At 51.1% G+C, this 13,641-nt stretch overlaps 2 protein-coding genes across 2 annotated transcripts; both read right to left on the minus strand.

Moving 5' to 3' along the window:
• Positions 1-1,384: 1,384 nt before the first annotated feature.
• On the minus strand, positions 1,385-2,850 carry ACET3X_005461 (uncharacterized protein; the record flags this gene model as incomplete). The annotated part of the gene is made up of 3 exons (XM_069451668.1): positions 1,385-1,717; positions 1,778-2,610; positions 2,667-2,850. The coding sequence occupies 3 exons, from the start codon at positions 2,848-2,850 to the stop codon at positions 1,385-1,387; spliced, it is 1,350 nt and encodes a 449-aa protein (XP_069307505.1).
• A 586-nt stretch (positions 2,851-3,436) lies between these two features.
• ACET3X_005462 (uncharacterized protein) lies at positions 3,437-7,355 on the minus strand (the record flags this gene model as incomplete). Its single annotated transcript, XM_069451669.1, has 10 exons — positions 3,437-4,164; positions 4,220-4,654; positions 4,704-4,829; positions 4,890-4,988; positions 5,043-5,109; positions 5,160-5,268; positions 5,323-5,329; positions 5,944-6,930; positions 7,022-7,155; positions 7,234-7,355. 10 exons carry the CDS (start codon positions 7,353-7,355, stop codon positions 3,437-3,439), a joined length of 2,814 nt encoding a protein of 937 aa, XP_069307506.1.
• Between the last annotated feature and the right edge of the window lie 6,286 nt (positions 7,356-13,641).

Genomic DNA, 13,641 nt, shown 5'->3' on the forward strand with positions numbered 1-13,641 from the left:
ATGTATCAGTAGGCCCAGTACGTTGAAAATAAGGACTTTTCCAGCCTGTGTACCAATTGCAATCAATGTCTCAAAGCCGTCGTAGACATCTCCGACATCTTCTGCTGCGTCGCCTCCCAACAGAACCACCTCATCTACTCGTCCTCTTGAGCGTATTGGGCCTTTCGCAGATACCGACATGCAAGAAGCGGGATAAGAGACATGCTATGTCCGGAGTACTTTCACTCCTCCTTCAAAGTCGACAAGTCGACACTTTGCATCATGCCTAATGCTAACAACCCGCGACTTGTAGCCCGGTATGAACTCCGCTGCAAGTACACCGCCCATGGCCGGCTTATGGAGTTTCTTGATGACACATATTCTGACAGGCTGTAATTGGAAGAATGGAGATTGATTTGTGTGCGACTCTGCGGACCTCTTTCGAAGTGAAGGCAAGAAGAGACGATACATCACTAGCAGTCCGTCCTGAAACCCGATCACAAAGTTGGTATACGATGGTTTCGCGGGACCGTCCAACTGTTGGAATGCAGCACAGGTAGCGGGATAGCGGGCGTCTGTTGGTCGAAAGTCCACCGGCGCGCTGTGTCCCCATCCCTGGTCTTGAAGGTATATAGTCGGTGGGTTTGGTGATGCTGAGAGAAGTACAGTGCCATTACTGGAGATCGCGATCACGTTCGGTGGAGATGGATGTGATGGTAAGGAAGGCAGAAGCTTGTCATCTGGTATGGAGTACGCTTGGACTGAATTGTTTAACGTCGTTGTGAAATACAGTGTGCGTGAGTCAGGTGAGAAGAGAAGAAGACGTGGCTCGCCCTGTGCTTTCGTCAGTTTGTAGACCACATTGTCGCTCGAGAAGATGTCATACATCACCACTCTTCAACTTGTACTTCCTGTCCTTGTTTCGCATAGCATCGTGCAATATCACAACCTGACCGTCTGCTACAGCGAAGAGGCTGCTGTTGTCTTTTGAGGCACAAGCGTTGACTATGCCGTCAGCGGTCTCGCACTCAAACAGCGTCTCGCGGGCAAGCTGCGTCCTCAAATGAATCGTGTTCGGAGTCGCAACGAACAAGCTCTGTCCAAACGGTAAGCGTTGTGGATCTGCCATTGCTCGAAATAGAATAGTGATGAATTTAGGGGTGTCGTTGCGATAAGTGACAAGAGAACAACATCGAGATCGTGCGATATCATGATCGAATGCGCTACGGCAGTTGCCACAAGCCGGCACGTGGAGTTCCAGGGTAGGCACGACGGGAATCAACCTTCATACGAGTACTCTACTGTCATCCGGACTATTTGCTTCTCCCTAGCTGTAATAAGCACCCTCTAAACAAAGAAACAAAGTCTACGCAGCTAGCAGCCCGTATCGGATCACAAGTCCAATCTACTTCAGCTTAGCGTACTGCTTGCCCCATTTCTCTGCAATCTCCTCCTCTGAGAACTTTCTTGTCTTGCGTTTTAGCATCTCGACTTTCTCATCGAGCGTAAGCTGCATCTGGTCACCCATAGGTACGAGACATTTAGCAATGTGCTCATAGTTCTTCATCAGCAGGTTGACTGTAAGAAAGAAGTAGTCTATGTTGTAGAAAACGATTGCATGCTCGTCAGAATACTGCTTCTTCTGTGAAAGGAACGCAACTGGGTGCTCTCGCCAGTGGCGGAGGGGGTTGAGGTGGTGAGAAGTGTGATAGCCATCATTGTAGCAGTGGCGGTTGCTCTGTTGTGATGTTAGTGGGGTGCCCGGAAACTAATCGATTAAGGATGGATGACGGCTTACGGGTACGTCGATGAGTGTGATGCTTGACCTGAAGTCGGAGTCCGGCTCGACCTCGTCGACGAAAGCGTGCTGGCCCCAGTTTCCCGTCATCAAAGCCAGGCGCATGAAAGCCAGAGGAATCAAGAACACGAACGCTGTTGCACGAGCGTCTACAAAGTTGTACATCATGTACAGGAAGATGTAGTTTCCAACTTCACAGCCACCCGCTTGGAGCGCGAGATTAGGCTTGCGGTTGCGCAAGAAGTATGCGGGCAAATCGAGCCAGATCAGAAAGTAGAACCGGCCAACATATTGGGCAAAGTCCCACAAACTGTCCCGCTGGTATCGGATCGTAGAAGAGAGGTCGTTAGGTCCGTTGCCTTCAACATGGTGGTGCTTGACGTGATGGTAGTAATAGGAGTTCCAGGTGTGGCCCATCATTGGATCGAGAATGTATGGGAATAACCGGTCGACGAGGGCATAGTTCTTGTTAAGAACACCGCGCATATGAATATGCTGATGCTTCAGGAGCGTATATGGTCCCATGTAGTAACCTTGCATTACGCAATGGAGCACAGCGTGCCACCAGTGGAAGTTCATGTACAGGTAGATCGCTGATGGGATGCTGGTGCAAAAGTAAAGCAGCAAATGCGTAACCATGATAACATCGGTCTCGACTCGTACAATCTGCTTTGCCCATCGAATGTAGGGATCGATGATCCATTTACGAAGAAGAGGATTCTTGATGTCCGCATCATCGACAGAACTGAACACAGTAGTCTCGAAACTATCAGACTTGGGGTCGTTCAGCTTCTTGAGATATGCGATTGCTTGCTGCTCTTGGTCTTGGAGATCTGTGGAAGTTTAGTCATATGAATCAGCCACGGTGTCTAAAAAGAGGATCACTAACCCTCTGGTGATGGTGTCACGATCTCGGAATGCTTGACACCAGAGTCATCTGAATCTTCTGCTGCATCTGCCGTTGATTTTGCAGGCTTGGTCTCATACAGCTCATACTCCTTTTTTAGGATGTCGAGAACAATCCGGTCCGGACCAGTTAGCTCTTTATCGAGAGGGAAAGCCAATTTGCCCATGTTGCCGGCGACCTGTTAGGATCGTTGTTGGGTTGTGCCGTGATGGCGTGACGGTTGCGATAGCAAGGACAAGTGCCCGCTGAAGCGATTTGCAACAAGCGCCTTCTACTGATGAACAAGTAGAAAACGAATCAATGAATGTGAAGAGTCTGACGGACGTCAATAGCAGAAGCGCATGATGGCGTTGGAGCGAGCTAGGTATGAGGCTGTCGCTGTGAAGCCAAGCAAGTGGAAGCGGTGACAAAACCGTTTAGCGCGCCCCTGGCGACCCACACAGGTGGCGAAGGATGACTGAACGCGTATGTACCATTTCACATGGCCAGTGGACTACCTAAGAATACTGGACACGATGGATCGATCATTACTTGACGCAGTAGCAAAGGTATGACCAGTCTGATAGATTGTTGATATGGCAGCGTATCACATGCAAAAGAGCAGTCGCAGCCTTTATGTGGCGAATTCAGGGTCCTCGACTACCCCGCATCCGCCCAAGCGCCCTCACAGAATTCAGTGGGGTGGACATCGATCTTTCAACACTATATCGAAAGCTGCAGGTAAAGAAGACACTTCGTCTGCACATTACCGCCTAATGTTCCTTCTCCGCCCAGAACTGCAAGAACCTACTCACAGTCCTCTCTTCCCAATAATGCGCCTCCCTGATATAATCCGGCTCAGCGCTAACGTTCTTGATACCATAGCTGTCCCAATGATGTCCGGCTCCCGCAATTAGGTAGCTCGGGTACTTATCGCCACTGATCCTGGGCTGAGGAGCCAGATTCGAATGGTAGCATAGATCAAGCCAGACATCGGTATTGCCATCGATCAGAGCGAGATTCTCAGCATGGACGTCCCAACCCCCGTACTTGTTGTAGTAGTGCAACTGGGGTGTTGCAGGAATGCTATTGTGCTTGCCAGGTGGGAAGGCCCAGGTACACCACTGCTGGGTGTAGTCGACTTGGAGGACGCGTGAGATGAGTGACGGGCCGTTCGTGGGCGCGACTTGGTAACCGCCAGACTCTATGCAGGTTGAGTAGAGGTATGAGCGCGCTGCACCGTTTGTGGGATCGGCGTAGTATGTCTCATTTTGCGTGCCGAAGCATCCCTCGTCGGTGCTATCAATCCGTCCACTCTCGCAGTTCGGGATGAGCGTCTTTTTCACGTAATCGGCGTAACCACCTAATCCAGTCCAAGCCTCGCCCTGAGAGTATTTGGCAAGCGCCATGTCGACGTTGCTGATATTTGCTGATGGGCTGACGTTCGTCACGTTAGAGCAGAAGTTGAAGAAATCTTCCGAACCGTAGCGGTCAGACCAGTCTGCAGGAGGGTAAGTATGTGTCTGGCAACCAATTTGTACAGCAAAACAACTTACTGAGCTCTTGCCAAGTGTTGGTGGGATAATTCATGGGCCCACCAATCGGAAAAGCAATAGTCATAGCAAAGTCTCTCAGATCTTGCAATGCGCCCAGGCCGAAGATCTCCTTCAATTGCTGGATGCCTTCTTTATTTCCACTCCAGATGAGTTCATCAATCTTGTCAACGATGTCGACAATCCTGGATACGCAATCTGCAGGACCGAACTTGATGATGGGATTGTACCATTGAGGGTATTCGAATAAAGCCTGGGTAGTCGCACTGCTACCAATGCCTCCAGCAAAGATATCGTTGTAAGTCTTCATGGTGAATGCAGTATGAGCACCAGCAAGAGAACCGCCATACATAATCCAAGGTGTGTCAGCACTATTCAGACTAGCGTTGACACCTGGGAAGGTAGCATGCTGCCTAAAGTAGGCATTGTCGGCAATGGCTGTTCAAAGTTAGCTCGTTGGCATCATGGCTTGAACTTAATCACTAACTCTGCTCAGTAGTCAAGAACCTCAGTTCATCCGTCGTACTAGAATTGTACGGGTAGCTTTCGCCATAGTATCGATTCTCAAGAATGACACCAAGACCATTGAATTTTTCCATGAGAATCTGGATAACTAAAAGACCGATAAGTCGTTTGTGCAAACATTTCAAGTAGGTTTGCTGTATCCACTTACTCCCAGTCTGCAAGTTGGAGAAACGCGACTCTCCGCTCGTCTCTCCACCAATGTAGAGAAACACTGGTCCGCCAGACTTGTAGTAAGACGAGTCGAAAACTGGTTCAAGAACTTAGTGTATACTGCGTATGCATGGAGTAGATTTGTACTTACAGTACCGCTGCTTGAAGGTGGCATTGGTGTGAGGAAGATAGCGATCGCTATCCTGAAAATGATCAATCTGGCATAACGGTCAGCTAAAGCACGATAGTGAAAGTTACATCAACGAACCGGTTGATCGATCGTATGCGCCGCATAAGCTGGCGCATCAGCAGCCTGTCTCTTGCGCTGCCATGAAGCCGAGCTCGGCGCCGGAGTCGCGGACGCCAAAGCCACAAAACTGTAAACCAATGTTAGAACTCTCATATTGATCGCTGCTTCGCATCGGACGCACCGGACTTCTTCGGGAGTACCGTATCACTCTTATACGGACCTCGAGCTCGGCTTTCCGGATACCAGGACGCAAAGCTATTCCATCGCGTCATGTTCGTTTGTACCTCAAAGCGGGGCAAGGCGTGCAGCAAGCGATGCCTATATAGGCAGGTAGACGCAAGGCTTGTGCAGGCTTGGAGAAGCTTGTCGGTGCTTGGTATCTGCCTTCTGCTTTGGAGCTATTTGCTTACCATCTTATCGTGCGGTGAGGGTTTTTAAGCATGTGTAGCGTGGTGTTGGTCGGGTTCGTGCGAGGAAGGTACGCGCGGACCCTGAACACATCGCATCACGGAAGGTATCGACGCGTCTGTTCACACGATGCAGTAGATGCTTGGGAGGCATGAATGACTGGTATTCTGAAAGTGAGCAGTGTGTGCAAATTAAGATGCGCATATGCCTAGACAACAGAGCCGTCCGGATATGGTGAGTTCAATGATCGACCCCTGCCATACGAACTCGTATACCAAACTCCAGTAACCTTATCTGACCAGAGATACAGCAAAGATGACGCAACACTGTATTTCCATCTCCAGAATTCCCACTAGCTATTCCAACTCCTTGCTAGTAGGTCTAAGCAACATACCAGCTCTCTCATAAGTCCGATCCGTGGCTTCCATCTGTTTGATACTTTCCTCACCTTCGATCCACGCACCACTTCCCTCTCTCCGCTTGACCTTGTTCACAAACTCCTCAAGCATGTATCGATACGTAACCCACCAGTCCTCACCCCTTTGGTCACCACCCATACCCTCTGGCCACTTGTACGCTTTCTTGTACTCCGTCTTCTTTTCTTCCTTGACAATCTTGCCAGAAGAGGGATCGCGCAAGATAGTCGTAGTGGTGATATCGATGCGATGGTAAGCGTGCGGGCCCATGAAGCCCCAGAATATGACCGACTTCTGGCTAGACTTGTGCAGACCGTTGTCTGTTGTTCCAAGGTTCTCAGGACGCAAAGTTACTGAGATCCAAGCAAGCACGTCACGGAAACTTGGCCAGTTTGATGTCAGCCACGGAAACCAGTAGCCACCTCGGGTACCTAGATCGGATGAAACGTGACCGCTACCGCCATTAGGGAAGGTGTATGTAGCGTACATGGCTCGATCGCAGAGATGATGTTGTGAGGAGTCAATAAAGCTTGGTGTTGCGGAGGTGACGTCCGTAGGCTCGGTTCCAAAGACACCTCGTAGTGCAGATAGGGTGTAATGTCCTATGTCCATTGCAGCACCGCCAGCGAGATCGTAGTCGTACCTGATATCGGTGCCGGGGAAAACTCCTTTCGGTATTCCCGCACGGGCGCTTGCCTTTTCTACATTTTCCTTGTCGAATTGTGCTAGGAAGAGATGCCAGGCGGGATGGAAGCGATAATGACTTGCTTCAACAAGTACAGGAGCATTTGAAGCCCTAAGAAGTTGGTGATGGAAGAGAGAGCGTGCCTCTTGCGCATTGGAAACGGAGGGTTTCTCCAGTAGAACGTGTTTTCCTGCCTTGATGGCGGCGAGCGTCCATTTATAGTGCAACCCGTTGGGCAAAGGGTTGTATATACAGTCAATGGACGGATCATTAACTAGCGCTGCGATGGATCAACATGATATCGCGATAGCCTAAAGTGGCCGTAGTAGGTGCTCATGGGCTGAGAGATTATCATCACCTGGCTCACTTACCTTCATAACTATCATGAACGATAGGAATATCCCACCTCTTCGCATATGCTTCTGCTTTCGCTCTGTCTCTTGCTGCAACAGCAGCGATTATGACATCTGCATGTGAGCGCGCTGGAACGATCAAAGCCATCGGACTATCAACGACTCAATTTAGCTCCAAGATCCTATCTCAACTTCCTCATTTCGATAACGAAGACAGGGCATGGACATACGCAATTCTGGCAGCCCCCAGTATACCGAAGCGTAACGCATCCGAATTCTTTGTTACTGGCTTGCGTCCAGCGGCCCATTCAGTAAACTCGGCATTGGAATTCAGCCAGTCAACGAATCCCATCTTCGATTAGGTGCGTGATGTGAAAAGTGAGGAGATCGCAGTATGATGCTGAACAAGAGGAGACACTTGTGTGTCTACAGAGACACAAGATGTTGTTCTATTGCTTACTGTCATCTCGTAACGGGGCGTTGCCTTCAGCTTGCATCTTACATGCAGTGTGATTGAAGTGCGGGGCATAGTCATTGATTGGCCCGCGGTGGCTTGAACTTCTAAGTGGCATCTGTGGCTGTGCAATTGGACGATGGATTTCATGGCGATGTCAGTCCAGTTTCAACATGGTGACAATGTTGGGGGATGCAAGAGGTCTACATTCTCAATAGTTCCAGCAAATACCTAGGTATAATACAAGCAAGTATGCCGACAATCGATAACCAGCATTAGCAGTTGGTGTGTAGTGAAGGTAATGTATTACACTTCAGCCGGGTACGGCATCCTCCAGCACCTGAAGCGTAGGGTGTGCCTGGCTTACGTCCTCCAAGCCGCCTCGGAACCGTATAGTTCAGCTAGGTGAACTTACAGTGCGGCAGCCATGCCCAAGAGACCGCATATTCTGACACCTCAAAGATAAGCCGAATCTAATTTCGCACGCCTCAAACCCACTGACCCGGCTAATGATCACAAACTCTGTCTTTGCATCAACCGAGTGACCGAACTCCGAAGCATCGTCTGAAGCGGAAGATTTTCAACTCCGTAGATCGTGTAAATCAGCAATGTCCGATGCCAGCGGTAACAGCGGCGATAACAAGTGTGGCAAATATCGAATCACGGCACGAATATTGGCGAGGGTCGTTTCAGAAGTCAGATGTGGTGGCAAGACAATCCCACTTTGCCAAATCGGATGACGTGCATGAACGGCATGTTCAGGGCGCTGCTGTTTGATCGACGGGGTAGCACACAATTGTGTGGAAAAGAGTGGGCATGGAAGTGTATTGTCCACGAATGCCTGACTGCCTGCGAAACTGATTGCGCAAGCGAAGGATACGGAGGACACTTACCCCTGTTGTTACACTATATCTTGCAGGCATCGCGTATCAAGTACTGAAGTAGGCAGGTAGAAAGTAATTTCGTCCAAGGCTTGCCTCAATGATCTTCGTCAAGACAGCGGAAATTTGTCGGTGAGGAATACGGTGACGGAAGTATTACAATGTTCATCACCGGTGCCATTCGGCGAGGTGAAAAGAGCAGAAAAATAATTGCGCCGAGCTCGATCGCCCGGACACAACGTTTGCCGTGCTGGGGCCTTTCAAGTGACTGCAACGCGGTTCGCTTACAGCCGCAATGCTTGGTTGGCGGTGAATCTGCGTAATGATCACCAGTAGGAGTGTGATAGGCGAACATCACAATTCCCACACAACAGGTCACAAGATGGAAAATTATCCTTGCGGCTTGGAGATGCTGCATTGTAGATTTCACATGACCTACTGCGTCTACAGCGGTGAGAAATGTAAGGGTTTTCAAGCGGCAGCCGGCAGTTACAGAGTCAACGGCTTTTCCCTTTTGTGCGACAAAATCCGAGGACCTGGTTATAGCGACATGGGACAACGGCCAAATCGTAACGGCGTCCGTGTCGTAACGGTGACAGGTTGGGTACACCGCTGAAAGTGACTCACAGCGAGTGACCAAATCGCCGAAGAGGTACCAAAAAAGGCCGTCTTGTGGATGTGTGGATAGCGGACTTTTCTAGCGCTGGGATGTGGTAGGCACCAGCAAAGTAAGGCTGCATGCTCTGTCCGCGGACCCATGATCTGCGAAAAAGGAACGTGGTTTGTGGAATTGCGGACGTGAGTCAGAATGATCTGCCAGGGATTGAGCAACAGCATGCATGCACTTGGATGCACACAAAAGGGTTGCATGGGCGTGTGATTGATGTGCGCTGGCTTGCGTAAAGTTGATGTATCGAAGGACGACTGCAGGTTTCCACATGTTGTACGCACGGCAACGCGCAGTCTGCGTCAGCCGATGGCGCACATGGAATGCCTCGCGTCTCGCAGGATGAATTAACGTCTGACAGACGTGGCTGACTGCGCACTTCGCCCTACTTAGCACGATCGGTGCTGAGAGAGTTTGGATAGCTCGGCGGTAGGTCTGTGTGCACGTGGAGGACCGATTGCATGGTTGCTCACGTCCATTTCTATCAGACCGGAATGCAGCCTCGTTGTCTTGGGCCAATGACTGAAGCTTCAACGATAGAGGACGGGGGACGAGGGCGCAGTTCGAGAGTCTAATTGCTTACTGAGCGCCGTGAGAATGCAGGACTCTGGTGGTAAGCTCGGACATGCGCAAACTATACGTCGCAGATCCAGCCGTCTCTGTTCGCCTGCTGTGAACATCCGGCATGCTCATCCGAGTGTCAGAGGTCGAACACGCCCTGTATGCTCTGCCACTCTTGATGTGACCGCCCCCAACGTGGTGTGGGCGGACCCGCTCAGAGAAGTGGAGATTGGCGTCAAATTGCGGCGTAGGCACGACAATAGTACTTACTGCATAACCGCGGGATGCGCTGCTTGATGTTGATGCTGCTGCTAATGATGATGATGATGTTAATGGAGGGGTACCGTCCTGCGGGAGAGAGTGGACTGCAACTTGGCAAACCGCTAACGGGTGTGGAGTTGCGGGCACGTCTTGCTGAGCGGTGAAGTGGTGCAACCTGCGAAGCAGCAATAGTCAAGGACGGTGTTCGTCTAGCGTTCAGTGGTCGCACGTCTGCGTTCGACTAGCAATGCAGCTGGTAGTTGGCTATGCGAGCAGAGGAGTCATCTGCCTCAGCTGAAAGCAGGGCATGGATTCCCAAAAAGCAAAGCACTTGTGCCTGAACGGTTACATGGCCGTGGTTGGAGCTAGGTAAGCGCAACCGAGCCAAACCACCACGAACCGACCCTGCCAATATTCGCATTTGTGGTGTGAGGCCGTATCCGTTGTGCTGATTAGCGTTCCAAGATGAAGCTGCGGCAAGTATCAACGTTTGCTGCACATGCCGGGGTGGTGCCGTAATATCCAAGGTGAACCGGTCATACGGAAGGTTTCGGTAGCGGCGGGACACTTGAACATGCAACACGGTTAAACGAGTCGACTTATTGGCCCTCGACTCGACTTGTCAAGTCTACGTCACGCAGCCCACGTGTGTGCGGTCAAAGCGCTTGCAATGTACGGGTGCCTGATTGTGGAGGAGGCATACCTGATCGCTCAAACATGCTGCAGCGCTTGTGAAGCACCAGCGGATCCTATCACAGCCATGTGCCTTGGCGGTTAGCAGAGGTGGTGTGCAAAGGAGCTACCGCGCGCGCTGACAACCTGGCGGCGTCTCTACCGGCAGATGCTCTGAAGGAGGCGTGTCCTCGACTGAGGACGGCCTTTTAGCCCCCATGTGGAAAGCCGAGGCATTAATCATCAGGAGACTGACTCTACAAGCGAGTTTCACACTGAACCATAATAGAACAAATGATGGACAAATATAGGTGTAATTGATCTGAGATCAAACAATTAATGCTACGAGACAGTATTGGGTATTCCTCCTGGCTATGATGCCGCCTAACCAGTAATAGAACTCCAACAACTAATGATGCTATGATGCCACACAACCAATCCCAAGCGCCAGCTAATGCATGTTCTAAAGCAAGTAATACGCTCAATATTAGAAGGACTGTGATGTGTATGTGCCAAAGTAAAGTAGGCGTCTATAGAGAAGGTTCGTTCCAGACACCCGGACCAGCGTGTGTGGAATATGCAATCGTAGCCATGGCTCATGTGGAAATCAGATGAGCAGGTCCTGGAAGATGCAGCAATGCTGCATGGTAGCAGGGTGCAATGCGAAGGGCTTGCGATGCAAGGCTGAACTGGCGTCGAGTGGCTTTCCGAAGACAAGCGTAGTGTGCTTTTAACCGGAAATCGCGGCGGATGTCAGGTGAGTGACAGGGAGTTGTTCTGAGTCTGAGGCACAGAATGCCTCAGAGATCAGGTCGAACTGGATGCTGCAGATGCACTGCATGATGGCGGCATACCAGGCGGCAAGGTGCAGATCGATGTCGAATGGCGTGGAGTTTGAAGGTGGAGGGCGTTGAGGATGTTGTTCGGATAAGAATGCGGAGTTGATATCGATGTTGAGATGCGCCAAAGCCAAGTGTAGATCGAACAAGACAAGCGTGGGGTGGAGGAGTTGATGTTTGCCTTCTATTTCGATGGGACAGGAGGAAGAGGGCGGGTTGGTGGTGGGCCAGGGCAAGGTGGGAGGTTCTGGGATGCCATGTTGGACTCGTCGTAGATGGTAGCGGCCATTGTGTTGATGTGTGAAGGATGAGCTGTTAGGCTGGTGTTGAGCGGAAGTGTTGTGTAGGTTGTTGGAGTCTTCGTTGGATGATGTCGTTGTAGTGGTAGTAGACTGTAGAGATATATACTCTTTGTGTAGTAGTCTTCGGCTCTGGATGATGAAACGAACTTTCCGGATGGTGGGGGGTCAACGTATTTATGTTTGTGCTCAGATTGCAGACCCCCAAAATGTCGGTCAGCTACGTACTTTGACGATGAGTGTAATAATACTAGGCAAGGGCATGGCACGGCCCAAGCGGTGAAAGAGGCGTTGGGCTGATGAGCAGGAAAGGGGTGGCTCCTGGCTTGTGCATAAGCTAAAGCACGCCGAAACATCGCTGATCCTGGTCAGTTAATGAGCAGGGGGGAGAAGAAACACGAACTTGCGCGTTACCGCCTTGTCGTTTCATCGGCCTCGTGACAGCGTGAAGATCGCGTTGATCCAATCCTGTCGCAGTATTGTCGCCGTCGCGGCATGTCCTTCATACAACGCATCATCCTCCAGGCAAGGCAGCAGGCCCAGCGAGGCATGATTGACCCACGGGCAAGTCTATCTTTTGCTCATCTGACATCACCTATTATTCCCTGACATTACCGGCTTCTTGCTGGCTAGCAGACATGGCTAGTGCGAACGGTCGTGAATGAATGAAACGTAGCCCTCCTTTTCATCTTGATGGTGCGCAGGGCTGGCATGTATCGGTCGCCGTCTTGGGACCGCTTCCAAGAGGGTTTGCTTGCGAGCGCTTTCAGGAACAGGCATCGCTCGGTGCCTGGTGCCGTACGTGTCAGGAGCAAATTCTGACACATTGACAGTAAATTTCCGTCACACAATTTGCAACGTCGCCTATTTGCCAACGTCGGACTCCCACCGACCTCGAGCGCAGGACGAAGATCTAGCGCCCATGCCGACCTTCTCCCGTGCTTCTTTGACGCTTCTACCCAATTTCGAAGCCCCCTAGAATTTTCCGCTCCACAATGTCCACAGCTGCTGGAGCCCGTGCTGGCGGTGTGAGGTCAAGGCATGACATTTGCTCTTGCTATCCTGAATCAGCTGGCCGGGGTATACACGTTTGTTCGTGGGCAACTAGGCTGAGAATGCAAAGCATTACACAAAGACATGTCATGATTATTTTTGTCTTTTTGGTTGCCCGTCTTCGTGCAACTCGTATTAATCCTGGCTCGCGCCTGTGTCCAAGTTGGGCGTAGCGGCCGACGCCCAGGTGCCCTGTTTCTCAAAGAGTTCCGGCGACCGCAACTGGCTGGTAGTGGCTGCTCGATAAAGGTTATCATGGATGCTCGGCTGGTCCGGAAGGAGAGAGTTGAACGGGCGCCATGCAGCCACTTGGCGCAGCTGTTAACCACTCTGCAGAGAGGGACAGAGCATCGCTGCTCGCTTGTCGCAGCTGGCCAAACTCCACGTGGACTCGCCGGGGTTTACGACGGACTTCAGGCAGGCATTTGTTTGATTGACAGGCGACAATATGCCACCTTTCACCCCTGCAACTTGCCAGACGAAAATCACGATTGTCGAAGCGTTTGCAGTACCCTGAAAGCCTGTGCGCAATAAGCAAAAAGATTTCCCCTGCCCACCAGGATTGAGGAGAAAATTCCGGCGATGCGCTCATCGTTGACAGTAAGCGACTAGACTTACAGGGGCAGCTGGTGCGTCAAAACTCAATGCAGCAAGCATCGTCCTCACCATCGCCACCCCCTTCGGTAGTTCAGTAGCTCAGACTCAACGCTTCTCAAAGGCTGTTGTTTCAGCGTAGTGGGGAAGGATTGCGCAGCTGTTACAGGTCAATGCGAAAGGCCAGACGACGCGGTGACCTGCTACAGAACCAACGATCTGGTCCCAGCCAAAGGCGTTTAGGGCTGATAGCCGTTCCAACCAACTGGCCAGCGCGGAGAGACGAGAAGAGACGAGAAGAGATCGAGCTTTAGTCTGCCTACCGTTGATTGACAGCTCATCAGATTGAAGCCACGC

Source organism: Alternaria dauci, chromosome 4 (assembly GCF_042100115.1).
Source record: "Alternaria dauci strain A2016 chromosome 4, whole genome shotgun sequence".
Lineage (NCBI taxonomy): Eukaryota > Fungi > Ascomycota > Dothideomycetes > Pleosporales > Pleosporaceae > Alternaria > Alternaria dauci.